The sequence below is a fragment of the Pogoniulus pusillus genome, chromosome 23, assembly GCF_015220805.1.
Source record: "Pogoniulus pusillus isolate bPogPus1 chromosome 23, bPogPus1.pri, whole genome shotgun sequence".
In the NCBI taxonomy this organism is placed as follows: Eukaryota; Metazoa; Chordata; class Aves; order Piciformes; family Lybiidae; genus Pogoniulus; species Pogoniulus pusillus.
This window is the reverse complement of record NC_087286.1, coordinates 18671152-18698230: the sequence shown is the minus strand read 5'-3', so window position 1 is coordinate 18698230 and position 27079 is coordinate 18671152. Positions and strand designations below refer to the sequence as shown.

Below are 27079 nucleotides of genomic sequence, written 5' to 3'. Positions count from 1 at the left end.
GCACTATGAAATTATTTTTTTTTTCCTCCATAATTTATTTATGGGTCTCTGAGGAAAAGCTTTATTCAAGACAAATGTAGTTCTCCCCTTCCTCACCACAAAAATCCAGAGCTTGACACAGTGCTAGTCACAGGATTCTTTCCACCCAAGTTGGCATGGTCGCATTAGCTCCCTATGAGACGCTTGCAGCAATTCTGACTCATATTTAGGTGCTGTTGCAGTTCCTCCTTAAAAGAAAAAGTTGCAAGCAACAGGTTGCTCTACAAAAGGATATTTTACGAGAGGGGAAAGCAAAGTTTCAGATCAGTCCAGAGAGCATTTGAAAAGGATGCAGCTAAACTCTTAAAAGCTCTCCAACATTAGCTTCATTTCAAACACGCACAAAGTTCAATGTCAGCGCTGTCTAGCCAATAAATCAAACCAGTAGACGAAACTTGTTTGGACTAGCACTGAAAAGTTAGAAGGGATTCTCCAAGAAAGCCACAAGGCAGCTCATTTAAGGTCAATTTAACGGTATTATTCTGTTTTCCTTCCAGCCCCGACATAAAATTTCAGTACCTCAAAGGAAATTGTAAGAGTATCTATTTGCATTCCCCCTAGGTGATTGGCAGTTCAACACCAATTAGTTCAAAATTACACTGTTACTAGCGTGCAATAAAAACAACACCTTTCATCTTTCTTACATAGGTAAGGATACCTTCAGAGCCAATAACTTTGATCAAGTAAGTATTTTTGATCCTACCCCACCCGTCTCTTTGGATTCAGGAAAACTAATAGCTAAAGGCAACTTTTGGCTTTTAATATAAAAAGTCCAAGCTTTAATTCTTTGACTGGAGGAGTGATGTGGGGACTGAAACATAATACACTGGAAACAAACATTTTCCCAAAGCCCAGTATCTCTTCAATAGATAAAAATACTAGGGTAGATAACATGATCAAACTTTCCCCTCCCTCCTCCTCTGATTTTCAGTTATATACTGCAGACACCTGAGGAGGAAGAAAATGTTTCCACAAGCCATGCAGCTTCACAGATTGATTTTCAAATAGGAAGAATTTAACAGAACACTATCAACTGCATCATCACCACAGCATCAAAAATGGTCCCGGCTCTTAGAGCTGAACCTTTTTCCTCCTCTGAAAACAGAGGCTTTACCCAGCCTATTCAATGGACACGGTGGTCCATGCTACTCCTTCCCTACGGCCAGGCACTAAGTAAACCTTAAGGAGGACAAGGCAAAGCAGCAATAGAGGTGCTGGCTACTTTGTTGGGTGCTGGCTACTTTGTTGGGTGCTGGCTACTTTGTTGGGTGCTGGCTACTTTGTTGGGTGCTGGCTACTTTGTTGGGTGCTGGCTACTTTGTTGGGTGCTGGCTACTTTGTTGGGTGCTGGCTACTTTGTTGGGTGCTGGCTACTTTGGGTTTTTTTTTTCCCACTTGTTTTTTTTGTTGTGTTTTGGGGAGGGTTGGGGTTTTTGTTGGAGGGTTGTTTTTAATAAACAAATAAAATCAGCATATAAACAATAGTCACACACCACTTAAGTCACATATCACTTAAGCCTTGCTCTGGTCCCCTTCACATTTATCTCTTGGCACATAAATGGAGGATGTATTCCAGGATATTTCACTGGCAAACTGTGGAATACTCAAGGACATTTATTTTGCACTATCACAGCCGTGGAAAAGTTGCAACAGCCACGGCAAGGGAAGCACATAACTTAGTACAACTGCTCCAATGTGGCAACAAAGAGACTAAATCTGTGTGTTAAGTCACACATTATGGGCTCTAACATCACAGCACTACAGTTACTGATGCAATTAGCACCGTTTGTATTCGTTTATTTCAATGCAGTAAGCACTGTAAGCAGGAGTCCTCATAGCTCTGGCAGAAAGGGTACCTATTTTCTGGCACAGTTCATACCTATTAGAAAGGCTTCCGGCAGAGATGATTAATCTTTCCATGATTGCCACACAAATAAGCATACTGAAAATGCCTTCATTACCAAAACCTTGCAGAGAATCTTGTGCATATAACATATTGCTCTCCTCCACCTACATGCCAAATCCAAGGTCAGATTTTTTGTTAGTTTTTGGCTTAAGTCCATTAATTTTCCCTGTACTCCAAACTAGGGGTTTTCAAGCATTCCTTCAGATGGTGGTGGCAATACCATGCCCTTAGCATGTGAAACAGAACTCAGTTCCCTCTCCTGTTAAAGACCATTTAAGCCCCGTATCTTCTACCTCTCAACGTGAGTGGGGTTCCACTTTATGTTGCATACTATCCAGTTAGCTGAAAGAGAATACAGTGTTTCAGCTAGTGGTCACATCAGCCACTCACATTTATCCTAAGACCAGATCCAGTTAGCAGATGCCTACAAACAGGTTAGTTCCACCTCATGTAAACTGCAATATAAACAACCACTGCATAGACTTCCATGCAGAAAAACAGCAGCCAGCCATCACCTAAGCACCTCCCTTCTTCATCTGAACACTGGAAACCACTCTGAGCTACTGAAAGACATTTAAATAACTCCTGGGTCTTTTTTTCTGTATCAGTCTCCCTTGTGCATAAGCACAATCACCATGACAACATAAAATATTCAGTAACAAATATTTTACAGTTGCTAACATCAAACCCACACAACAATTATAATTACCCCATCACATCTTCAAAGGCCTTCACTGCATGCACTTTTCTGTGTCTGTATGTGACTGTGTGTGCACCTGAGTCAGAATAAAAACCTAAGCTTCCAAACAGCAAAGGTGAAGGTTATGTTTAAACCATGGCTGATTTCAGCAGGAAGAAGACACTGCTCCTCCACAATCTTAAATGCTAGGATAAAGCTAACCACCATGGTCTACTAGCGTCAAAGAAGAGTTATCATAGAATAAACCAGGTTGAAAGAGACTTCCAAGATCATCCAGTCCAACCTAGCACCCAACTCTAGCCAGTCTACCAGACCATGACACTAAGTGCCCCAGCCAGGCTTGGCTTCAACACCTCCAGTCACAGCGACTCCACCACCTCCCTGGGCAGCCCATTCCAATGCCAAGCACTCTCTCTGACAACAACTTCCTCCTAACATCCAGCCTAGATCTCTTCTGGCACAACTGCAGGCTGTGTCCCCTTGTTCTGTTGCTGGTTGTCTGGCAGAAGAGACCAACCCCACCTGGCTACGGCCTCCCTTCAGATAGCTGCAGACAGCAATGAGCTCTGCCCTGAGCCTCCTCTTCTCGACGCTGCACACCCCCAGCTCCCTCAGCCTCTCCTCATAGGGCTGTGCTCCTTACTGAGACCTGAAGGAACTGAACCTGAAGGTTGACGTACATGATGGAAGACTTAAGAGCAAAAAGCAGGAAATTAAGGAACACTAAAATAAGTCTTAAGACAACACAATGGATGTGTCATTACATGAATACTCTTTGAGTTTCCAATCTGAAGCAACTTGTGGATGGATGGCTCATCCACGCAGCTGAAAGCAACTCAGAAGACAACTTAGATAACCTGGAAAAGATGTTGTACAATTGATGTTTTTCATAGCTGCTGCTTGCCATGCTGCAATGCTCTCTCTCAGAAACCAAAGCTTCATACTGCTTGTGAAATGCTTCAGAACAGAAACACCTTATCACGAACTGCGAAATTGCCATAGTGAACACAAGAACTAAAGAATATTTGTATAATTATCCATTATTAAACTACTGATTTCTCCAAGTAGCTTCTAGAATATAAAGGATTGCTTTGATGTTTAGCAAAAATATTACCTAAGTAATTAAACAGGAAAAGAAAATCCTGCAAACAAAACCCAAAACTCCTAATGCAGGAAGCTGAGGCTCTTGCTAACAGAAGTTAATTGTTCCTCAGACAAGGCTAAAACATAGTCTCTTGCCAATCCAAACTGTTTTGCAGTAAGGGTAGTGGGTCTGGTCAACTACTGAATTTGCTTTCTCAGCCTCAGAATATTCCTATAATCAGAGATGATGAACATGTTAAGAATATAAACAAAGCAAACCACACAATTACACACAAGAGTCAATCGTGACTGTCACAGTGAGCAATGAAATGCAAGCCTGTAATGTTTGTTCCACACTAGGATGTTGATGTTTTCTGTTTTGAGAGAACAGGATGAGTAACAGTGAGATCAATACTCCTGACCAGAATCACTCTACCCCAAATATTGTATTAGAAGCAGTATCAGAACAAACATACCATTAAGCTTCCTCTGGATGGCTTCTTCCTCTAATGTAATGATATACATCTGCTCATCTAAGTCTTCAAGGATCTGTATTTGGAAACAGAAATATGAACTGAGCATCAGAGGCACTTGTTTCTCTGCCTGTACTAATCTAGTCAGGCTTGTTTTGCTCTGGTAACCTGTCTTTAAAATACAGTCTACAGCTTTGCAATACTGATACAAATAGGAACTCCACAAAGTATTGTTCCATTCTGTTACAGATACTTTTTACTGTAAGCACAATTTCTGTTAAGGTTTCACCTCAGGTTACCACTCATGTTCAGCTTCAATCTAAAGAGACTTAGGAAAGAGAGCAAGGGACAGTATAACTAACCTATATTCAAATCATATCAACCTACTGGCCTTCACATTCCATTAGATCAAAGCAATATTAACCACAGATTTATTTTTAAGGACACTGAAAACTGATTTTTCACATGAGCCAGGATTTCAAGCCAATATAAACTGCTATTAGATGCTAAAACTAAATAAATCATGTCTGTCTATCTTATTATCAGGTCCTTTGAGTTCAAAGCTTACAGACAGCAAACAGTACCTATTTCCTTTGTACCTTCAGGGCTGACCAATGAAAGGGATTGCAAGACCTAAGTGCATCCACATTTTTGTAAATACGAACCAGGAGACATGACAAAGTCACAGCACTTAGTGGAAGAACAGCAGAGTACATGTGTCTAAGTTGTTCTTACAGACGCTAACGACTTACCCTTACACATCTAAGTGTACCTCAGGTTCCCTTCTTGTTATTCAGCCACAGTTTGGTCTTGTACCCTCTGCTTCTGACCTCAGAACAAGCCTACACTTCTCAGGCATTTGCGAACCAGAGTAGGCAATAACAACACACAAGTACTGACTACAGAAACTCTTCCAATGCCATTGAGGACAATTTGTGTGACACTTACTGTTGGCTTCACCAGCAATTGACCCATTACTGTAAACATCCGGGAAAGCCCCACTGGTGTGCACACTGCAAGAAAGATTAAGCAAAACAGGGACTTGTGAGTCAAACAGCAATTCGCATTGGGATGCTCAATGTGCTACTCCACATATAACCAAAGAGAGTTTTGAAGAGAACTGCAAAGGATTCAAACTCCAATAGGAACTTGAAAAGGCAGCTCCTATCAGTTTGGAACAAGATGAGCATCTCTCCCCTCCAAAGAGCAAAAGTGGCTTACCTTTTCAACAAGAAACACTATGTAATGGGGTATCTTAAACTCGCTCTAAGTATTTATTCAAAGCATGTGGCACCAGAGGCTATGTCTACACTACTAAGTTGTGCAGTGTCAGGATACATTCCAGGCATTAAGACTTGGTTGCCCACACTAGTAAACTGCTAGAACTATCCCAGCCACGACTTGCCCTGGGCCAATTAGAACTTTCCCAAACAATTCTCAGGTGCAGTTCTGGAGTTCACACAGCTCAGGAATCATTATCACGAGGCAGTATGTACACAGCTACCTTTGCAAACTGCACTATCATGGACGTAGGGACACTAGTTGGCCACAGCACTGCAGAACGTCTCAGGCACATCTAAGCAATTAGCACAGGTGTGGCTGTAAGGTCAAGAGATAATGAAGTTGCTTTGCTCTGGAAGTTATACAGCAACTCGAGATGATAGCAGGCTCAGTTCCCAGAATTTAAGCTACATTTCTATGAAACAATCATTTGTTCTTTTTGATCATAGCCTGTGATGGCTTCCAGGTATGGTGCATGCATGCCTGTTGGGAAAAAGGCTCAAATACACTAATAGAATTATTAGAAGAAAACAGCAGTTTACACAGAAGACTTCAAACACTAAAATACGTAAGAGAAAGAAGGTACTTTAACAGCACAGATGAGGACACACATTTATAGTTTCCATTATGATAAAACAGTGCTGCCAAAAAGAAGGAAAAGCACACAACATTTTAATGTAAGGATTAAGTTTACTTTTATTAACAACAACTATGTGTAACAAGAAAAAAAGAATCATAGAATGCTTTGGTTTACAAGAGATCTTTAAAGGTCATTTAGTCCAAAGCCCCTGCAGTAAGATCTTCAAGTAGATCATGTTACTCAGAGTATCATCCAATCTGACCTGGAATGTTTTCAGGGATGGGGTTTCTACTACCTCTCTGGGCAACTTGTGCCAGCATTTCCTCACCCTCATTATAAAGAATTTCTTCCTCATAGCTAGTCTAAATCTACCCTCCTTTATTTTAAAATACATTACCCCTCATCCTGTTGCAACAGGTCCTGCTAAAGAGATTGTTCCTATCTCTCATATAAGCCCCCTTTAAGTACTGGAAGCCTGCAATAAGGCCTCCCTGGAGCATTCTCCTCTCCATGCTGAGTAACACCAACACTCTCAGCCTTCCTTCAGGGGAGAGCAGCCTTTCTGCCTTCTGATAATTTCTATGGCTCTCCTCTGGACCTGCTCCAAGAGGTTCATATCTTGTGCTGAGGTCTCTAGAGCTGGGAGTCTCACTAGAGCAAAGAGGAGCTGAATCACCACTTGAGCACAAGAGCATTCAAAAAGGCCAACATAAGCTGGTCTTCCTTTGCTACAGACAAACTGCAGGAAAAGAGAAAAAGGAAGCCCTGCTCCATCTCACCACTGCAGTAAACCTTACTCCTACACTGTTCCACCAATTAAACCAGCTCAAGACCTAATAAAGCTCCACTCCACAATCTACTAATTTCCCAGTGCTGGATCCTGCCCTTTCGGCTACACAGATTTAACATCTCAGAGAGCCTTAAATAATGTCAGTGGTTTGCTTGTGTAATTTGCAAATAACTCTTCCAAAAACTGGTGTTTAATCCAAATTGTTTTGCTGAATTGGCCTACAACAGCCCCAGAACACATGCTGTGTTTTCAGTTCTGCTGAAGTAAACTGCAAGGCAGCTGTAGGAAGTTTGTATGCCAACTTCCCATTAAGGCATTCAGCAACTGTTGTGAATCACACCCTTGAACCAGGTTTGGGGGTTTTGTTTCATTTTAAACTTCCCCTCCTCCCTCCAAAGTATATTTAAGAATCTCCACATGCAGATAACCTAAGCAGACTCACCAAGATTTCTGTGAGCAATACCTTTCAGAGACTGGTCTGCTTCGATTTAAGGATATTTCAATCTATCATTCCACTGACTGCCCTCTAAGTACGAGCTGTAAACCTACAAACCTGGAGAAAAGTAGAAACTAAGAGAATCCAGAAGGAAGATGTTCTGTCCCACTCTTTAATTTTCTGGAAATTACTTGGGAAGGAGGAGGTTCAGGGGTTAAAATAAGTGGAATTTGGAGCCTTCAATCACTTTGCCTATTTCCCTGAACAGAGCTGACTGAACTCTGGCTGGGCCCAGCAACACAAGGTGGGTTTTTTGACTCCATTTGTTCTACATGTAACTGAGCTCCAGCCTGGCCAGATAGCAGCTTTGTAAGCAGGAAAGCTAACTGGCATGTGCTCCAACTTCTGCCTACACAGGAGCATTCTCAATTGAAAACAGGACAGTTGACTGAATACAAGACAAGACAAGTGCCCCCAAATAACCTTCTCTCCATACTACTGACCTTCCCCTGCAGTCATTAGATTTTAAGATGGTGCTCTTCTTTGAAGAATGGAGTCCCTATTTTGCAAATGCCTGCTTTAAAAATGTTAGGAATTGAAATGCTGGTGAGGTGTTTCTCAAAACCTAAATATTTAAGGTAGCCTTTGTTCAAACTTCAGAACCTAAACTCAATAATGAAATGAAATTCACTCTCTTAACCTTCACAATCATATATTTTCACCTTGAAAGAAGTTTCATTTAAGCTTTAGAAGAAATACACAACCATTCATCAGGAAAATACTCACACAGAAGTAACAAGCATCCCATCAGTGATATGCAGGAATACAAGTATGGGAGGTAGAATTCCCAGAGGTCTGTGAAGAAAATATTGACCATTGCTTTAGCTTACCATAAACTGAATTAACTTCTTAAGCATTCAGAATTGAACAATTGTGTTTTCGATACTAAAATTAACAATTACTCAGTTGTTAACCCCACAGGCAGCTACATTCACAAGCACTTTAGCTTAAAAAAATAACTCCACTTTTACTTCCATTCCACTTAAATCACTTGTTTTTAAACATACATCATGTCCACATGAGCATAGAATTTCTCAGCATGGTAAAAATGAGCACAAAAAAGGGCAGTAAATTAATAGTTTCTTCATAATACTCAGATAGCATTTACCAGAAACACAACTCATTGACAACATTCCATTTCCATAAATAAAATGAGACCAGTGTGGTGATTTTGGAATTCCATACCATACAAAGACTCCATACTGGCAGCATCATTGTCTATAAGAGCTGAAGCCACCCATACAATTCCAAGGATAAGCAGCCCAAGAAGAATAAGCATGACAAGAGTTTCCAAAATGCGTGCTCTGATGCCCTGTATGCAGAAGAGGAGAGAGGGAGAAAAGAACTTTGAATCAAGTATTTTCAACATAAGAAAAAGACAATTAATTAGTAGTTCCTTCTTCCTAATTATATACTCACATCTTATCACGTAGACAAAAGCAGAAGATGTAATAGACATTTAAAAGGTAGTGCATAAAAAAGGAAGTACTTCTGGCTTCATAGTGCCCAGATAGCATTTTTCTCCTCAAAACCACAGAAAACTGTTCTAAATTGCACATGCCTTACACTTCTCATTAATCTCATTATTCCAGAAGGTATTCTTTATCCCATAAGATTTTGCTCAAGCATTTTTAAAAGATGGATTACTTTTCTAATACTTTCAGCAAAGAAAGTGGATTAGCAAATTTTTATCTATGATTCCAATCAAGGGAATGGAAAGCCAATTATGGCAAACAGCCAAATGGCCCAGCAAGCATTAAAGCTTGTGCAGGTACAATGCACCAATTTAGTTAAAATACATCCTTCACTGCAACTGCTTCTGCATCATTCCTGACAGTCTTCAGAGCCCTCAAGTGTACGGTCAGAGTACTGCTTGCACACACACTGCTGCAGCCAGCACCTCCCAGCTTTGCGTGCTCCTGCTGAAAGAGACACATACTTCTTGCTTACAACACACACAAATCACAGGTCTTCCAGGTTATACATCCCAGTATTTGCTCTTGAGTCCAGAGACATTAACAACCCTCTAATGGTTGAGGGCACATGCATATTGGACTTTTTTTTTTACTGGTGTTTTTAACACTGACTTTACTAATGTTCTGTGAGAGCTAATGAGATACTGTCTTCAGACAACATTACTATTAGGGAACCATCAGACTGCTGCTCACACAATTAGTTTTTCTTCATTTATCAGTGCACACCTCCACAAGCAAACCAAATTTCTTGTGTATTACACAGGTTCATCCCAACTTGGATATACTCCACTGAAAAGTCTACTTTATAGCTAGGAGCAGAGAGTTCATTTTACTTTACTGCTTACTTTTATCACCTCTTTTCTCACTGCCTGACACAAGAGGGTAATCTTCATGTGACAACTGCCCTGAAAGTTATGCTCCCTACATGGGCTCTGCATCCAACCATAAAAGAGGACCTCAAGCATTCTAACCATAAGCATTAATCTCTTCTAGCACCAATTCTTCTCCACTATCAGTTGTCTGCTGAGCAGCTGAAGCAGCACAAAGGAAAAATCAGACAAAAAGAGACCTTCATGGAATTTCCTTTAAGGCTTAAGTAAGCAGATGAAGTCTAGCTCCACAATGGATCTCAAACAACACATTTCAAATTAAAGGTAGTATAAATAGGATATAGATTTACTCTCAGAATGTAATTTGTGTATAATAAAAGTGGCTTTAAGTTTGTCAAAAGTTATTAAAACATTGCTTTTGTCATGCTTGGAAATTCGATTTCACTCTCCCTTGAGTTATTTGGAAGGTAAGTATCTAAGCTAAATATCTGTATTTAAGTTTAAATAGCTCTATGTTTAATACTGAACTTTTGAATTTGAGTAATAAGGTACCAGGAAAGAGGTTACAGCCCAATTACTCAATGATACAGAGCCTTCACTTCACAGAAAATGCAAAGCATTGAGGATGCATGCAGAGAGATCTGCTCCAAGCTTTCAAAAAAACCTTGAAGTCTTCCTCCTCTTCTCAGCCAGAGGAAATAGAAAGCTGCCTTCTGCATTTCTGAAAGCCTTACCAGGCAAACTGGATTGCTCACTTCTCTACTACGAGACACACACACAAATCTCATCCTCACTGACTTCAGGTTTCACAGCAGCAGTTTCTTCTGGACAAACCTGGAGAATATTTCATTTCACACAGCAATCCAAACACCAAATCCTCTCCCCTTGGAGCAACACAATTGTCAAAAGAGATAAACAAGAAATATATGGTCATGGAGACAGCTAACCAGAAATAACGTTTTCTTATTTATACAAGTGTTCTCTAGAGACAGGCAAGGTGAGGGCAATATCAACAGTTAATTCTCTCCAAAAAAGATGACCACAGCATTGGTGGCAAGAGATAGCTACTGGGTGGTAAACAATTGCTTCTAGGCAAAAATACCATTGGCACAAACTCCAGGAAAAGTCAGTTAGCTGCCTCATGACCCTTCCCCATTTTCTGCTTTCCACAACAGTCTGACTAATCTTTGACTCTCAAAAACTTAGCTCAGTCTCCTGTTGTCACCTATGTAATGCACAGACAACACTGCAGTCTCACTTCTGCACTGACAAGCAGGACTGACAGTTGGCTCCAAGGGTAGAACAGTTTTTGTGGCACCCAGCACACACAACAGGACTCACACACTTATGATGATTTTAAAGTAGAAGAATTCTGGAGAACTTCAGTGACTAGACAGACACATTCTGCCACAGGCACTAATGGAAACCTTGTAAGAGTCCAGGATCAAAAACAATGAAAAAGTATACAGGTAAATACTGATATCTCATTTAGGCACTCAGGAAACTCTGCCCCATGAAAACATTTATATGCAAGCATGACTTAATGTGCCTGGGACATATTAGTGTACCTGTCAAACAGCTCCTATTTGTAAGGAATGCAAGGTTTGGAATTAACAGACACATTCCTGGAGAATAAGTGAGCTTTGCAGGGACCTCAGGAGGTCATCTGGTCCAAAGCCCCTGCTCAAGCAGGGCCACCCAGAGCTGGGTGCCCAGGACTGTGTCCAAGCAACTTTTGAACATTGTCATTTGTCACATCACCATGAGTCAAGGAAAAATCTCTACTCCCAACTTTAAGAATAGAAATAATAGGTAAAGACAAGCAAACTTTTCTCAATAAGAGCAAAACTATGCAAATAAACCTTGAATTTCAAAGCTGAACTTACTTTTTCATGAGTAAAAAGCTCTCCACTGACATTTTGCTTTTGGCTTAACATTTTTTCAAGTCATTTCGCTTCTCTCCCACAACCATATTACATTACTCAGATTTCTGAGATGAACCAAATGTCACAGCCTATCTTGATGGCACAGAAGATATTGCCACTTCTAGTTCATGTAATAATTGTTATCAATTTAAAATCCATTTAACCCTTACATTCTGTGTGTGTGTGAAAAGAAGCACTAGAACCTGCCATACATTCTGTACTCAGCACTGCTCAGGCCACACCTTGAGTGCTGTGTCCAGTTATGGGCTCCTCAGGTCAAGAGAGATGCTGATACTGAAACATGTCCAGAGAAGGGCAGCAAGGCTGGTGAGGGGCCTGGAACACAGCCCTGTGAGGAGAGGCTGAGGGAGCTGGGGGTGTGCAGACTGCAGAAGAGGAGGCTCAGGGCAGACCTCATTGCTCTCTACAACTCCCTGAAGGGAGGTTGTAGCCAGGTGGGGTTGGTTTCTTCTGCCAGGCAACCAACAACAGAAGGGGGGACAGTCTCAAGTTGTGCTCGGGGAGGTCTAGGCTGGATGTTAGGAGGAAGTTGTTGGCAGAGAGAGCAATTTGCATTGGAATGGGCTGCCCAGGGAGGTGGTGGAGTCAGTGTCCCTGGAGGTGTTGAAGCAAAGCCTGGCTGGGGCACTTAGTGCCATGGTCCAGTTGACTGGATAGGGCTGGGTGCTAGGTTGGCCTGGATGATCTTGGAAGTCTCTTCCAACTTGGTTGATCCTATGATATTCAAAACCAGCAACAATCTCACCTAAAACTGGAGATGACAAATCAGCTTGTAATTGTACATTTATTGTTTGCGATCACCCTACTCCATTTTAGCTGTCTTGACTACAGAATTAACAAGTCAGTACAATATGAACAAACACATAGTGTAGGTAAATACAATTACTTCAAATCCCATCCCTGGAACTGTTCAAGGCCAAGCTGGATGGAACTTCAAGCAACCTTCTCTACTGCCTCCTAAGGCAAGGAGGTTAGAACAAGATGATCTTTAAAGTGCCTTCCAACTCAAACTATTCTCTTAAGGAAAACCAGTAAGCCAGCACTACATCTTGGTGTCAAACAAGTGACTGCATTTGAATCAACAGGAAGAGTTCTTTGGTTTCTTATTGTCCAAGTCCAACAGGAAACAAATGAAACCTTAACCACCCAACTGAAGAAGGTGGCCTACCCAGCAGGTTAAGCATGTCCATATGTGCATATGTATGTAGAGATACAGGAGAAAGGGAAAAGGATGGGAGTAATCACTTTTTACATCAGAGTTTTCCAACTTGATTATTTAATCAGGAGAAACTGCCTCATGAGGTCCCACGATCACTCCTTAACATTCCTATGGAAACTAAATTGACTATACTAAAGGAATGGGAAAATAATTTGTATTTTTAGCTTCTTACATTGTTTTCAAGAAGAAAAACTAATCTGTCCAAGTCTTCTTTTCCTAATGTTTCTGACAGGTAAGAACAAGGGTTACAAGTAAGTATTTCAAAACCAAGCAACTTGCAGAAGTTTCTCAGAAGGTTGCTCTAGATCTCAGTATCCAAACCGGCATTTGATAACACAGATGTCATTTCATTCCTGAAGTGTCCTACCAGAATGCAAGTATCACAATTAATTCACTTAAGAACTATTTTAATGCAATTCCACATGCAACTTAACCTGGTTTATAGGAGGAGAGATTTTTCTCCAAAGCACAGAGTAAGGCCCCAAAGGGTACCTCCAGGATACTGATGCAGAGAAGAATGAGAGACCAGCTTGCATCTATCCCACCTTCCAGTAAAGAATTCAAACATACAAGGCAGACTAAAGCAAATTATAAATGTCTATGCAACTTAAGGAGAGCAGAGGGGGAACAACCTTGACACCATTATCAACTAAAACATCAAACTCAGATTTCAGTACAGCATTAACTACACAGCCTTAAATAATTCCCATGCCATAGACTTACAAGATGAACACAACCACAGCCTAAAAAAATGTTCTACTCCACCTCAGGCTAAATTGTGTTGCTCTTAAACACATGGAAAAGACAACTCTAAACTTGAAGAGTGAGCTTAGGCAGTACACTTGGGTTTGTTTTCAGTAAAACAAGAAAACCTTTGCTGGAATTGTGTTAGCATGTCAATTTTAAGGGGTTCAAATCCCTCACTTTCTCTTGGTCAATTACTGCTGAAATGCAGGTTAAAGTTGGAGAGCTAAGAAGAAAACAGACAAAAAAAGCCAACACACATTGTGAAAAAGGCAACTGGAAACTGCACCAAGACTTTGAAAGTCTTTTTCACAGTGCTTCAAATACAAGACAGCAAAAAGAAAATCAAAAGCTACACAAAATGTAATTGAGCTTGAAGTTATAAAAATCAATGGGGAATGAAAATATGTACTAAGGAGCTGGCTCTTCATACTTCCACTGCTGTACACTGAGCGGTGACTTCAGCTTACACTTGTGTGAATGAGAAGAGAGGAATGGGAATGAAGTAAGGAAATCAAGAGGACCTAGAGAACAACATATTCCCTTGCAGGGTGTTATTTCTTTCCCTAAGAGGCAAAATTCCTGGTAAAACCACAGAACTACAGTTCCACCTCTACCTCAAGACAAAATACACTTTGTTGCTGTAATGATTTGGCTGAACACCTTTTTAGCTCCTACTAGGTGAGCATTTTTTGAACTACATCATAAATGTGTGTCCATGCTATGGCTTCTACTAATTAATTCTACATTTTAATCTGGCTGCCAATTGTGCAGAAAAAGGCTACTATCAGTGAAATCAAAATCACTGCATGGTACAAACAAAACCAGAGAGTCCTAACAAAGTTTCTATGGCACTGAATGTTTGAACACAGTTCTGCTTGGACATCTTGACCTCCTGCAAGGTAGGTAAACACCATTTTTTACACCATGCCCCGACCCACAGGGAAAGCCTGGGAAACATTCCTGCAATGGTAGTACATTTAAAGTACACACCAAGCCCATTGTTTTCATGGGACAAAAAGGAGTCGTAGTAACCTTAAGATTTGTTCAATGAGAGGCTGACTGCAACAAACGTGTGCAGAAAAGAAAGAGAGGCACTAAAAGAGAGTGAGAATTCCAGGAGATAAGAAGTTGATGATTTTATGTATTAATTTACCTTTTCAGCACATGATCTCCCACTTCTTCCTCAATTTGTGTGCACTGGTGAAAAGATCAGTTTCAAGTATTCTACCCATTTCTACGGTTAGAAAACACATTTTGAGCAATTTTTGTTCTGACCTATTCAAAGCAGCATAGAGAAATTCTTTAAATAAGCAAAACAGACTCATTTTCCATCAGGTAAAATGGAAACACATACTGCATTTAGCACACTGATATTTAGACAAGACTACCACAAATTCCTGAGTCAAAACCAGAAGCTGTGACATAGGAAAATTCAGTTCATTTAAAAAAATTCAAAGTCAGTGACTCAGAATCCTCACAGAGTAAGATAGGAGATTTTAATAAAGACCAAAGATATTCAGGAATCAGATTCAAGCAACTGGGAGAAGTTTTCTTGCCCATGCAAGAAGCAAAGACTTCAGACTGAGCAGTGCTGACTGTATCTTCTCCCTGTCCACATCTTCCCCTCACAGGAACCTTCCAGCCTGTGGTGATTTTAAAATGAAAGTGAACAGTTTCTCATCACAACAGAAGTGTGTCTGGAAGGTTATTTTTAGTCAGTACAAGGGAAGTTGTAAGCAGGTAGGGGTTGGGCTCTTCTGCCAGGCAAGCAGCAACAGAATGAGGGGACACTGCCTCATGTTGTGCTGGGGAGGGTATAGGCTGGATATTAGGAAGAAGTTCTTCATGGAAGAGAGTGATTGGCATTGGAATGGGCTGCCCAGGGAGGTGGTGAAGTCACCATCCCTGGAGGTGTTCAAGCAAAGACTGGATGAGGCACTTAGTGCCATGGTCTAGTTGGTTAGATAGGGCTGGGTGATAGTTGATTAGATAGGGCTGGGTTGGACTGGATGATCTTGGAGGTCTCTTCCAACCTGGTTGATTCCATGATATCTTAAAAATTCAGAGTCACAGAAACATTCCATCAACTGATGACTCCCATCTTCTGGGGAGAAGGAAATTGCCTTGAGCTCTGTGGTAAAGGGTTGGACTTGATGATCTGTGAGGTCTCTTCCAATCCTGATGATACTGTGAAATTGAAGGATAAACACAGTAAAATGATGACTGTCCTATTGCTGCCCCTTTCTCCTGCAAGTTTCTGCTGTAATTCCATTCACCAGCCCAGTCCTCACTAATTAGCTCTCGGACACTCCACCTGCCAAACTTCCCCAGACTTTCCAAAGCCGCCTGTAACAACAAAGTGGGAGATGGGGGATTTCTGACACTGAATCTTCCTCTAATCATTTCATTTTGGATTATAGAGAATCTTTCCTGCTGGACAAGAATGATAGGAAGACAAACAGATATTTGTAGTTTGGCAGAGGGTTATGGTAAGTAATGCAAAAGTATAAAGACGAACTTGGAATTTGTGGTTGTGCTTCAAGAAGGAAGAAACCAGGAAGATGGTTCCCAAACAGAAGTGACATGTGGAAGCACAGGTTTCTACTGAAGTTCTAAAATTAAGAGAAATTTTAAGGAGGGTTGGGTTTTTTTTGTCTCAATGTCTTTACTAACCCTCTGCAAGGGTGAATAAGATCAAGAAGAAAACACACTTGCAGGATTTGGCCAAAGCACCAGACTGCTCCTGTAAAGATGGGGAATCCCTCAGGAAAAAAAAAAGAAAGGGGAAAAAAAGGTAACCAGCAATGGAAGACAAACATCTTGATCCTCCCAGCTCCTTGCCTTTGTAAATAAAAATGTTGGCTGCCTTACAAATCCTCAGTACAGATGCATTAGTTCCTTCTATATTAAGAATTACTCTAAAATGACAATCGAGCAATCCTTAACATGGAGCATTTCAAGTAATACTAAATAAGTAATAAGGATGAAAGAACTAAATATCACATTGCTGGTTCTCAGTATCAATAGAAAAAAACACTGGGTTTAAAGGAGGAATCAGAAATGGTGTTTACCTAGCAAAGCCTCATGTAATAAGAGGAAACTTAGGAGAAAATGGGTTTGTGCCTTTTAATGATTAAAGCATTCCAATTAAACTTGCCACTATCAAACTCAATTATGTAACAATTCCCTGTGAATTAAAATAACATTTCTATTACATCTCTACAGGCTCTAGTGCTTTCATCTGAAAAAAAAAAGGCAAAGATTTAAAATAGATACAATGTTGTTGCAAACCTTGAGAAGTCACTACCTGGTATCAATGAAAGTACAGACTGAGGTGAAAAATATTCACATATTCAAACCTTAAAATAGTCCTCATGCAGAAAACAGCATTTTTTTATAAAACAGATCACAGTGCTGAAGTAAAAACAGCAGCAGATCAATTTAATAAAAGGAAGCCAAGTACTGACATGGAAAATTGTTCACATTGCCTTCTAGAAGCCTTTAACTCAGACGTGCCAAATTCTTTGAGGTAAATTTATCTTCCCATCGACTAAGAGAGGGGGTTTCCAACTTCCCTGAATCAGAGCAATTTCAGCCATTCACAGGCATGTGTGAATATTTCCTTCTTTCACAAAGGATAACACAATTTTCTAGTTTAAACATAGTAAAATTCATGCGAGTATTTTAAACTGACAATTCAAAAGAATCACCTCTTGCAGGTTTTCGATCTATCGCACACAGAAGGGTTCATAAAGGGCACTGAGAATGCTTCATGCAGGCAAAATCTGAAAGCTACTCATTTCTGCCCTTCCAAATAAAGTATTGTAGGGAAGAAAAAAAAGCATTTAAGAACCCACTGCTTCAGTTTACATCAACCAAGTGAAGAGATTCAAGCTCAGCCTTGGCAGCTGTGCCATCTGTACACTTTGTAAGTAGTAGAATTATTTAGCATGTCTATTTTTACTCATGCAGTACTTTGCTAGTTATCCTAAAACCAAATAAAGACTGGCTTTTTCACTCAATTTATTCACTAAGAGAACAGCAGAGAAAGAGAGTCACATATTCCATTTACAGGCATCCAGCTACATGTTAAAGCTTTTAGCAAATGACTGTGGAAATTCCACAAACATATACATGCTAAATACAGCAGAAATGTACAAGCTCGGAACTACATAGGAGCTGGGAAAACACAAGAGTTCAGCACTGCATGATGTTCCTGGCTCAGATGAGGTGAAATAACTAATGCTCCAGTGTTAGCTTCCAAAACTAGTTAGTTTTACAGATTACCTCACATACTCCTAATGTTTTGGTCATCTAATACAACATAGTGTGCTAGAGGAGCAAGGGTCAGAAAAGTATATTTTGAACTACCACTATGAGTGGTCAGGATTTAATTCATGCAGCATTTTCACCCCAATATTACTAACCATCTTTCTTCCATGTTTATTACTCTGCTAGTTTCTATACCTCAAATACATGAAAGTGTTGCAAGAACACAGACTAACTTGACACACTTTGCTTTTCTATTTAAAGAGTTGGTCAAAAAAACCTAATTGTGATCTCAGTTCTATAAACTACAGCAAAAAAGGCTAAGTCACAGTGAGGCAGGTAACACAGAAAACAACTATGCTGAATAAACTACATCATTAGTTTATCTCCTGTTCACCTTCATTTTGTGACTTACACTGAGGCCTCTTTAAAAGAGCTACATTCTAATTTATGGAAGCAACCAACTGACATTTAACTACTTCAATGAAACTGAGCACAGCTCACATCTCATCACATCTTGATCCAATGTGTGCAACAACCAACATCCACTTACTTCCTCTCCTTTTGCTCTCCCCAGAACCGTAACTTACATTCAACAAATCATAGACCTCCTTATGGCAAAAATCAAAAGGACAGATTTTTGCATATGATGCCAACTGACCCAAGCAAGATGTTTCATCACATGTTTTGTACAGCTACAAACCCAAATATCCATAAAGCCATGATTCCTCAGTCACAAGTTCATCTCTCCAGCCACTGATCCTTGATTTTTTTTATATTGCTCTCACTGAAACATGACACAGCCTTAATTTTAACATTTGCTATTTACTTGTCTTGCACAGCCTTTACTCCTGGTGTCTAAATAGAGACACTAAAACAATTAAATTATCCATACATAAGTGCAAGCTTTGTAATACAAAAAAATAGTACAGCCAACACTCCCAAGATCTTCTTGTCCTGTAGTACTTTTCATGCTCTTGCTGTCTTTAACTTTGCTTTGCCTTACAGTCGTTTTGAATGAACAGAAAAACAGATGTCTCTGTGATTACTTTTTACAGACAAAAGTATTCCCATCTCCTACTTATCTATGGTACAGATATGTGTTTCAACCACAGGTCTTCAAAAGCAGGCCATACACTCAAGTAACTCTTTTCAGACCAATGTGATGAAATACACCTGCAAGGTATTAATTTTTCCCCCCTCTTTGAAGAACTGCAAATAAAGGACTGATGGTATAAAGCTACAGTTTCATCATGTTTTCAGAGTTTACTGTAGACACTTGTCAATGTGACATGTTAAGAAGTATGCTAAGCCTTCTCATCTTCCATTTTCTTGTCATCCCTGGAGGTGTTCAGGAAAAGACTGGATGAGGCAATTAGTGCCATGGTCCAGATGAGTGGATAGGGGTGGGTGCTAGGTTGGACTGGATGATGCTGAAGGTCTCTTCCAAACTGGCTGGTTCTATGATTCTTCTCTAATTCAGGACTATATGTACCTGTCCCTCTGCATCATGAACTGCAAACACATTCTGCATCTAGCTGGGTACATACCATTTGTGAGACTTCAGCAAAAGCAGGAAAACACAGGAGGCAAAATATGGATGAACCTTAACATAAGATTTACCATTAACTCCCAAACATTCACCTCACAGATTATGTTTTGGGTTTGTGTACCTGTCAGTTAGGTATGCACTTATTTTAATAGGCAGGAAGAAACACTCTGATGAAGCTACTTGCCAAATCAAAATCCTAAAATAATCAGGACCTGCTTCTAAATAACAACCAAAAAAATCTAATAAAATTTTAAATGGTGTCATTTTAAATTACTCCAGTTTAAAGAAGTGGACTTCATATCTTAACTTAGGATGTTACCTTACGTCAAAAATACAAAACCAAACAGCCGCCTTTGATGTGACTGATTAAACAACTTTTCTCTCTGCTATTACTAATGGAATGAGTCAATGGATTGTAATATAATGTACAGCAATTAGTGTACATTACACACTAGTAAACATTTCATGGACATCAGAGCACTAAAGTCTCAGTTCAAGCTGAATGATTTTATAGACAAATAAATATGACTTTAAATGCCAAATAAACATACACTGTTAACAGGGTACCTCAAGACTATTTGGTGAGCCATTACACACTGTGGCCTATGGGTACTGCAGTTGGAGGTATATGCTAGCATAAAATACAAAGTCAGATGCTACTTCCAAGCAACATTCAAAACTCTTGCACTCCACAAAGCACTTTTCCAGAAAAATCAAGACAAACTTAGAAAATTGACTGGTTTTAATTAGAGATAATCTTATGTTGGAAAAGATTTCCAAACCACTTTCCTCAATACTCTTAGTTATAGGAACTGCTTTCCATGGAACACTGCTTCAGATGAGCAAAAAGTTTCTAAAAGTAAATACTTCAAAATTAATTCTGACCATACTTCCTTCACTGGCTTCACTGCATACTGAAGATGTGTTTTACAGAGCTCTACCTCTATAATTGTACCAGAGTACACACAGCAAAACTGGAGAGCACAGCTTCTCTATGTGGAAAAATAGAGACTTAACATTTCTATCTCCACCAAGAAAGAAAAAAAAAGCAGCAGGCTTACTTTTTACCTGTGCTTATTACATGTTTAGTTGCCTGGAGTTTGTGAATACACCACACTGCAGCATCATTAATAACTTCAGATTAGTTCAGTCTTGTTATACAGTAACGTGACTTGGAAAAGCCATTGCTATTGATAAATACAGAGTACATCAAATCAACTCAAATACTGAAGTGATGGAAGACTTCAACTCTGTGTATGCTCAATAAGTTAGCAATAGCTTACCTTTACAGGGGAAAAAAAATCTCTTTAAATAATGCTTGCATGTTTGCAAAGCTTCAACGTTTCACTTTCTCCCCAGAGGAGGAAATCTATTTACAAAACATGTGTAGAATCATATTCCAGCCAAAGAGGAGAAGAGAAGAAATTTGCCCTTCACAGCAGAAACCACTGTTTGGAACCCACCATCTTTAACTTGCACAGGCTGATCTTCAACAGCTAAGACAGGCAGGACTTTGCAATCCTGACAGCAGAAAGTTTATACAGTAGGAGCAAGCACTGCCCACTGAACTGCTCTGAATGCTGGCCTGCCTCACCTGTCCCAAACGTAGGAACAAACTGCTACATTTTTAAGTGGTGCTTTTAATAAAATAAACTCCATCACAATTTGGAAAGAAATACCAAGGGAAGGCAAGCAGATGGAGAGACTAGCTGACACATAACAATAGCTGGTGAAATATTACTTTTCTTTTCTGTAATAAACACCAAGATCAAAACATTATGCAAGTTAAATTTCCTTGAAAGGTTCCCAGCAGGAGTTTTCCTTTTGGTTTGTGCAGTACGCGATTTCCTCTCACCCACAAAAAACATACCAAGAAGGTGCATGTGCCACTAACACTAAGCAGCACTTCCTTAATCACTCATTTCCAACAATTTATGGATGATCAGTGGCAAAAACGAGCAAAAATAATGAAAGCATGCAATGAAAGCTCATTGAGACAAACCGGCTTAGACTTCCTACTCATTTCTGTGTCTCTTTAAGATGGGGGTCTGATACAAATTAGCCACTGGGAAAAAAGTCATCTGGTCATAAAATACAGTACAGGGTCACTTTTATGTAAGTTTGCCAAAAGGGACATAAACCAGGACAATTTCAAACTGTGACACAGGATAGAAGTATATTAAAAAAATCTTTGTTCCTTCTCCATTGTGCTGTCATGTTGCTCAGCTTTATAGACATTCTGAGCACCAGCTCTGGCCTCTTCGCTTCCACCTGGTCCACCTAATTAATTAAGCAAGGAAGTTACCTCAAATTTTTGGACTATTTGGTTTTATTATCATGCACTTCTTTTGATGTTCCAGGAGTTCACCTCTTAATCCACAGACTCTGTGTGTTGTGTTCTGAACATTTTGGGATGTCTGGATAATTTGGGTAATTGGTCAGGATGTTGCTGTCGCTCATGTTAAACTTTATGCCATGACTTCAAGTTCAAAGATCAGTATTAAGGTAAAATACTTCATAAAGCCTTTTAAAAACTCTCCACTGGTGATGATGCAAGACCCAGTTATTCCAGTTTCTCACGGCGGTAAATTGCGCTATTTGTATTTTCTTACAAGGAAATTACTCCTAAACATCTTTATCTTTGTCAACTTCAAACAAATACAAATTTCACTTGAAGTTACATCAAGAGAAAGCATATTTTAAAGGTCAAGAAAAGGTATACCAATTATCTCCTCAAAAATGCTTGTCTCCTTCACAAAGCAGCACACATGTAATTTTCTGTGCAGCCTGTCATCACACGTGGAAACATCAGCACTATGAACTACAGATGCCCAACTGCAAATATCAGAGTTTCCCAGAAGATGAAGGAAGAAGTTAATTCTGGCATTAAGAAATGTGCTTGACAGCTTTGTTTTGTAACTGCACTACAGAATGAGAGATGGCCAGGGACAAGGAAAGAGTAGCTGAACAAGAAATATAACTATGCACAGACTCTCAAATGAAGAGCATAGAAAGATACGCTACGGTTTTTAGCAGCAGTGCAGGACATGAGTTACTTCAACTACCTCAGCAGTTCAGTTAACACTACCAGCAAAGGTGTAATATATCACAATGACTGCCAACCACATCAGTAGCCTTCAAAAATCTAACTAAACTGTGCATAAACTACACGCATGGCACATGCACATACCAGATACACGTATGCATGAATTACATACCTCCAACATTGCACTTAGAATTATTCTCCTGATCACAGAAGTCTGCAACTGGCACTATATGGATATAAACTGCAATAAAGGACACTCAAGCTCTTTAAAAGGGCATGGGCAACCCCCTTAGACCCCAGATGCCTTTTTTGAATTAACACAATGGCTTTAATTAAAAATCCAGGCAGAGAATCAGTTTGGTATTCAATACAACACTGCATTTGTCCCTGGCAAGTGCCTGATTTCTGTACTTCTCCCCTCCACGTAGTATGCAAGTCCTTGATTGTTTTAATTTGTTGCCCTGGGGAGTCAAAGAGGGGCCATGTGCCATTTAGAAAGCATACTAGCAACCAAGAAAAGAAGTCATAGTAAATTAGAAAGTAGCTGATCAAGCCCATTGTGATTCATGAAACTCAGGTAGGGGGACAATATTTCCTCACAAGAACACAGAAAGAAAAGTTACACCATAGTGACCCATGAGCTACCTCAAACATCACACAGCTTGCAAAAAGTTCACACCAAGTTTCCAGCCACATTGAGTAACTAGAGTTAAACACAGCAGTCCATCCCCAAATCATTTGGCTCTGAATTCAGTTTAGTCATCCAAACTTGTAACCAATGTAACTTTGAATAATCAAGTTGGTCAATGCAAACTATTGCTGCTGTAGTTCCAAGTCACTCTGAACAGGCTACACCAAACAAGCATTTACACAGCAGCTTGGTTAGGTCCTGCAGATCCCTTGCTGCCACAGCTATATTGCTCAGTTCATGTATCACATTATACTCTCTGAATTCAATTTTTCCTTCACACTGTACTTTCCACATTTTCTGGTTTGGTTTGACTTTTTGCTGCCCTCTGCTTTCTCTCTCAAGTGTCTACATGAACCCTAACATCCCAAATCGAATGCACTTCAGTTGCATTTGCTCCAATGCCAACCAATAACAGAAACGAGAGCTTCATTGCCTCCACACCAAGCCCTGTCAATGCAACCATGAATTACATTTTCCTTCCCATCACAAGCAAACCTTTGTTGATTTAGCTCACATGCAATCCACCAATGACTCACAGCCTGTTGCATCTCTTTTCAATGCATTTCATTTTCCTGATTTCAGACCACTTTCCAACATCTTTGCTTTCTAGTAACTGTCATCCAAAGGGCACAGAATTCCCTCAAGTGCAGTACTGTTAAAAACAAAAGTGCAATCATTTGGATGATAAAGATTAAGGACAATGTACTGCAATTGGTCCCCAGACAATCATTCCAGTGTAATTTAGTTGATATTTACAGTTCTTTTTGCTGTGCCTCCCATTATAGTATTTTTTCATTGTTTCTCCACTTCACATCTTAATATAACCTTTATCATCTTGTGTTTCAGAAGCTGCTTTGCCAAATTCCATGCTTCACTGAAATATTCAGCCCTCTCAACTTGAATACATTCAACTCAGATGAATGTTTCCAGTTATTCTCTACCCATATAATAGGTTAAGAAAACTGTTATTAATCCTGACCACATGAACCCTTTTGGGGATGCCTACATTCTTCAAAATTCACAAAGCAAGCTTGTTTTCTCTGCACCATTTGTGATTTAATCACCCTTCCCATTAGTAAGAAGCCTGCACTTCTTTGCCTTGTTACTTAGTTTATTTATTGAACCTTCTCTCCTTTTTGCATCCCAACAAAGTCATTTTTCAAGAAAGAAAGTCTTGATTAGAACATTTCATTATCAAATAACAGACAAGTCATTCTCTTGACCTCAGCAGACTTGGCTTTTCAAGGACAGTTTTTCCCTTGAGCTTACACACAGCTACTCACTGTACACATGTCCTTGCCTCACCTGCTTGTGCAAGAACACACATCTGGATGCACAGAGTCACATCAGCATACATACATCCCAGCACCACATCCTCCCAAAGCTGCAATGTCAGTTTCATTAGAAATGAGGGCTGACAATGGGATATATACTGTAATTACTCTGGATTTAACACTGTTTTCCTACCTTTTTTAAGCCAGCAAAACCTTCTGATTCCAGGAAGAAAAAGGCAAAAGGCATCAAGACAAACAAACATAAATTTGAAAAAAGAGAAGCAAGATTCCATAAACCTGCAACAAATGAGAAAAAGAGTTTCCATTATCAGTTTCTCAGCTTTAAAAGTTAAAGATATTCCATCTTCCTCCCTTAAACATCAAAGCACAGTACATGTAAAAGTGCTAACAGAAGGGTTTATGGGCACATAATTACTACAGGTTCACTTCTCTGAGCTTCCTCAAACGAAAACTGGATAGCAACTACAACAACAGCAGCAAACATCTGAAATCTTAGGAGACAAACTGCCAACTCAAGTGGACTACTGCCACAATATACCACTGAAGGCTTTTTAGATACCCATTTCAAATGTTTTCAGAATAAAAATACTCTGCCAGCGTCAGTTAACTTCACAACTTCATTCTGCATATCCACTCCCTCTCACATTTTTTCCCTTAATGGATATTTTCACAAATCATGGATTTTAACATGAGTGATATGCAAATGGCATCATCACCTCCAGATCAGAAGAGAGTATTGTGGTAGCAGCAAGAGCAGCCTTCCACAACAGGAAAACTGGCTCACTGGGCAAAAGGACAGCATGGGATGTTCTCTCAACTTCAATAAGGCTTTCAAAACCATCTCCCACAAGTGTCCTCATTAATGAGGTATGGGCTATGTATATGGACTCAGGTGGACCAAAAACTGGCTAGGCTTCTAGGCTTAACAGGTTGTGATCAGCAGTACAAAGTCAGGCTGGAAGTCAGTAACCAGTGGCATACTCCAGAGAGTCAACATTGAGCTTAACAGCTTCACTAATGACCTTGATAATGGGAGAGAGCATCCTCAGCAAGTTTGAGAGACAAGATGGGAAAAAGCAGTGGCCTGCCACTCAGATGAACCCCAGCAGGCAGGACAAATGAGCAGAGAACTCACTGGAGATCAGCTGACCCACAGGGGCTGTGTAGAAAAGGCCCTAGAGGTTTTGTTGGACACCAAGCTAACATGAGCCAGTAACATGCCCCTGCAGCAAAGCGGGCCAACAACTGGTTGCTGCCAAGCAGGCTGAGCTGAACTTCCTCTCTGCTCAGTGCCGGTGGGCACACACCTGGAGCACTGTGTCCAGCTGTGGGCTCCTCCATACAAGACTGAGTCCAGCAGAGCACTATAAAGATGATTCAAAAAATCAAAGCATCTTTCATACAAAGAAAGGCTAAGAGAGCTGGAAGTGCTTAGCTTTGAGAAGGGAGGTGCCAGGGAGATTTTCACAATGTGTAGAAACATCTGACAAGGGAGGGAGAAAAGAAACCAAAGTTGGAGTCTTCACAGTGGTATTCAGTGAACAGAGAAGAGGCAATGTGCATGAATTGAAAAACTGGAAATCCCACTTAAGCATAAGAGGAAAGAGAGAAACAAACCAAACAAATACCAGCAAACAAAACCACCAAACCTTTTCCACTGGGCATGTAGTCAAACACTGCAACAGACTGACCACAGAGGTTTTGTAATCTCCATCCTTTAACACATTTAGAATCAAAAGGGCACTACCCTGCGTAGCCTTCTCTAACTGACCCCGTTTTGAGCAAGACTATTTTCAGAGTCTATTGCAAGCTCATCCCATATTCTAGGAGGAAAAAAAAGCTTAAAAACCAACGTCTGACTAAAGCTAGGACATCTGTAAGACAGGTGACATTTGCAGGAACGGAAGTGGTTTAGCAAACATCCTGAAGTGACAACTGATACCCATTAAGGCTACCTGCCCTACCAAGATTTTTCTAAGCTGAACACTTTCTGAACAGCCAGTTCAGGTACTTAAACATGAACCCAGCATCACCCTATCAAAAGCCGTGCAGGCTGTGATGTTTCTTCCTTACAAAAGCAACCTAGTCTCTAACAGGTTTAACTTGTGTCACATATTCTGCATGCTGCAAACATTTTGTAGTTGAGGAGGGAAAAAAAAAACAGGCTTTATGCCCCAAAGCACACATGTTACCACAATTCTGGACTACATGGTATCATGTAAAATCCAAAATAACATCCCTCATAAGAATGAAAATGAACTAATAGCTTTGTTTGTGTTTTTCTTCTTGTGCACTGGCATGTTAGACTTTGAAATTGTCCATTTTGGAAAGTATTAAGGAGGGAAAGAGACATTTAGTCTGTATATATCTACAGAATTGTTGAGATAAATTCCTGTATTTAGTTCCAAATGCAAAATAGTTACCAGTTAGCTTCACCTCCACCTACTTAAACACCTTTACCACACATACCTCTTTTTTCCTCATATGAAATAAATTAAATTTAATGAGAAATAAAAACAAGGTAAAAGGAGGAAGGTGGAGGGCCAAGAAATCTCCTTCAGCACCAGGAACCAAACTTAGCCAAATAAGATACGGAAAACAAAACAGGAACATTCCTAAAGATGGGTGAAATATAATACCCAATCGCTAAAGAAAACAGAC

The 27079-nt window shown here is 40.0% G+C and overlaps 1 protein-coding gene across 3 annotated transcripts in view; it reads right to left on the bottom strand.

Moving 5' to 3' along the window:
• LMBR1 (limb development membrane protein 1) overlaps window positions 1–27079 on the bottom strand; it is a 64575-nt gene that overhangs the window by 15145 nt on the left and 22351 nt on the right. The window contains exons 5-9 of one of the 3 annotated variants that reach the window (XM_064162812.1): window positions 24591–24694; window positions 8534–8660; window positions 8075–8143; window positions 5150–5214; window positions 4205–4277 (exon numbers count right to left, since the gene is read on the bottom strand). In XM_064162812.1, the coding sequence (XP_064018882.1) occupies window positions 4205–4277; window positions 5150–5214; window positions 8075–8143; window positions 8534–8660; window positions 24591–24694 (438 nt within the window). Of the gene's footprint in view, window positions 1–4204; window positions 4278–5149; window positions 5215–8074; window positions 8144–8533; window positions 8661–8767; window positions 9131–24590; window positions 24695–27079 lie in introns of those variants that run through there. The other 2 variants (XM_064162814.1, XM_064162813.1) reach the window with 2 other exon arrangements.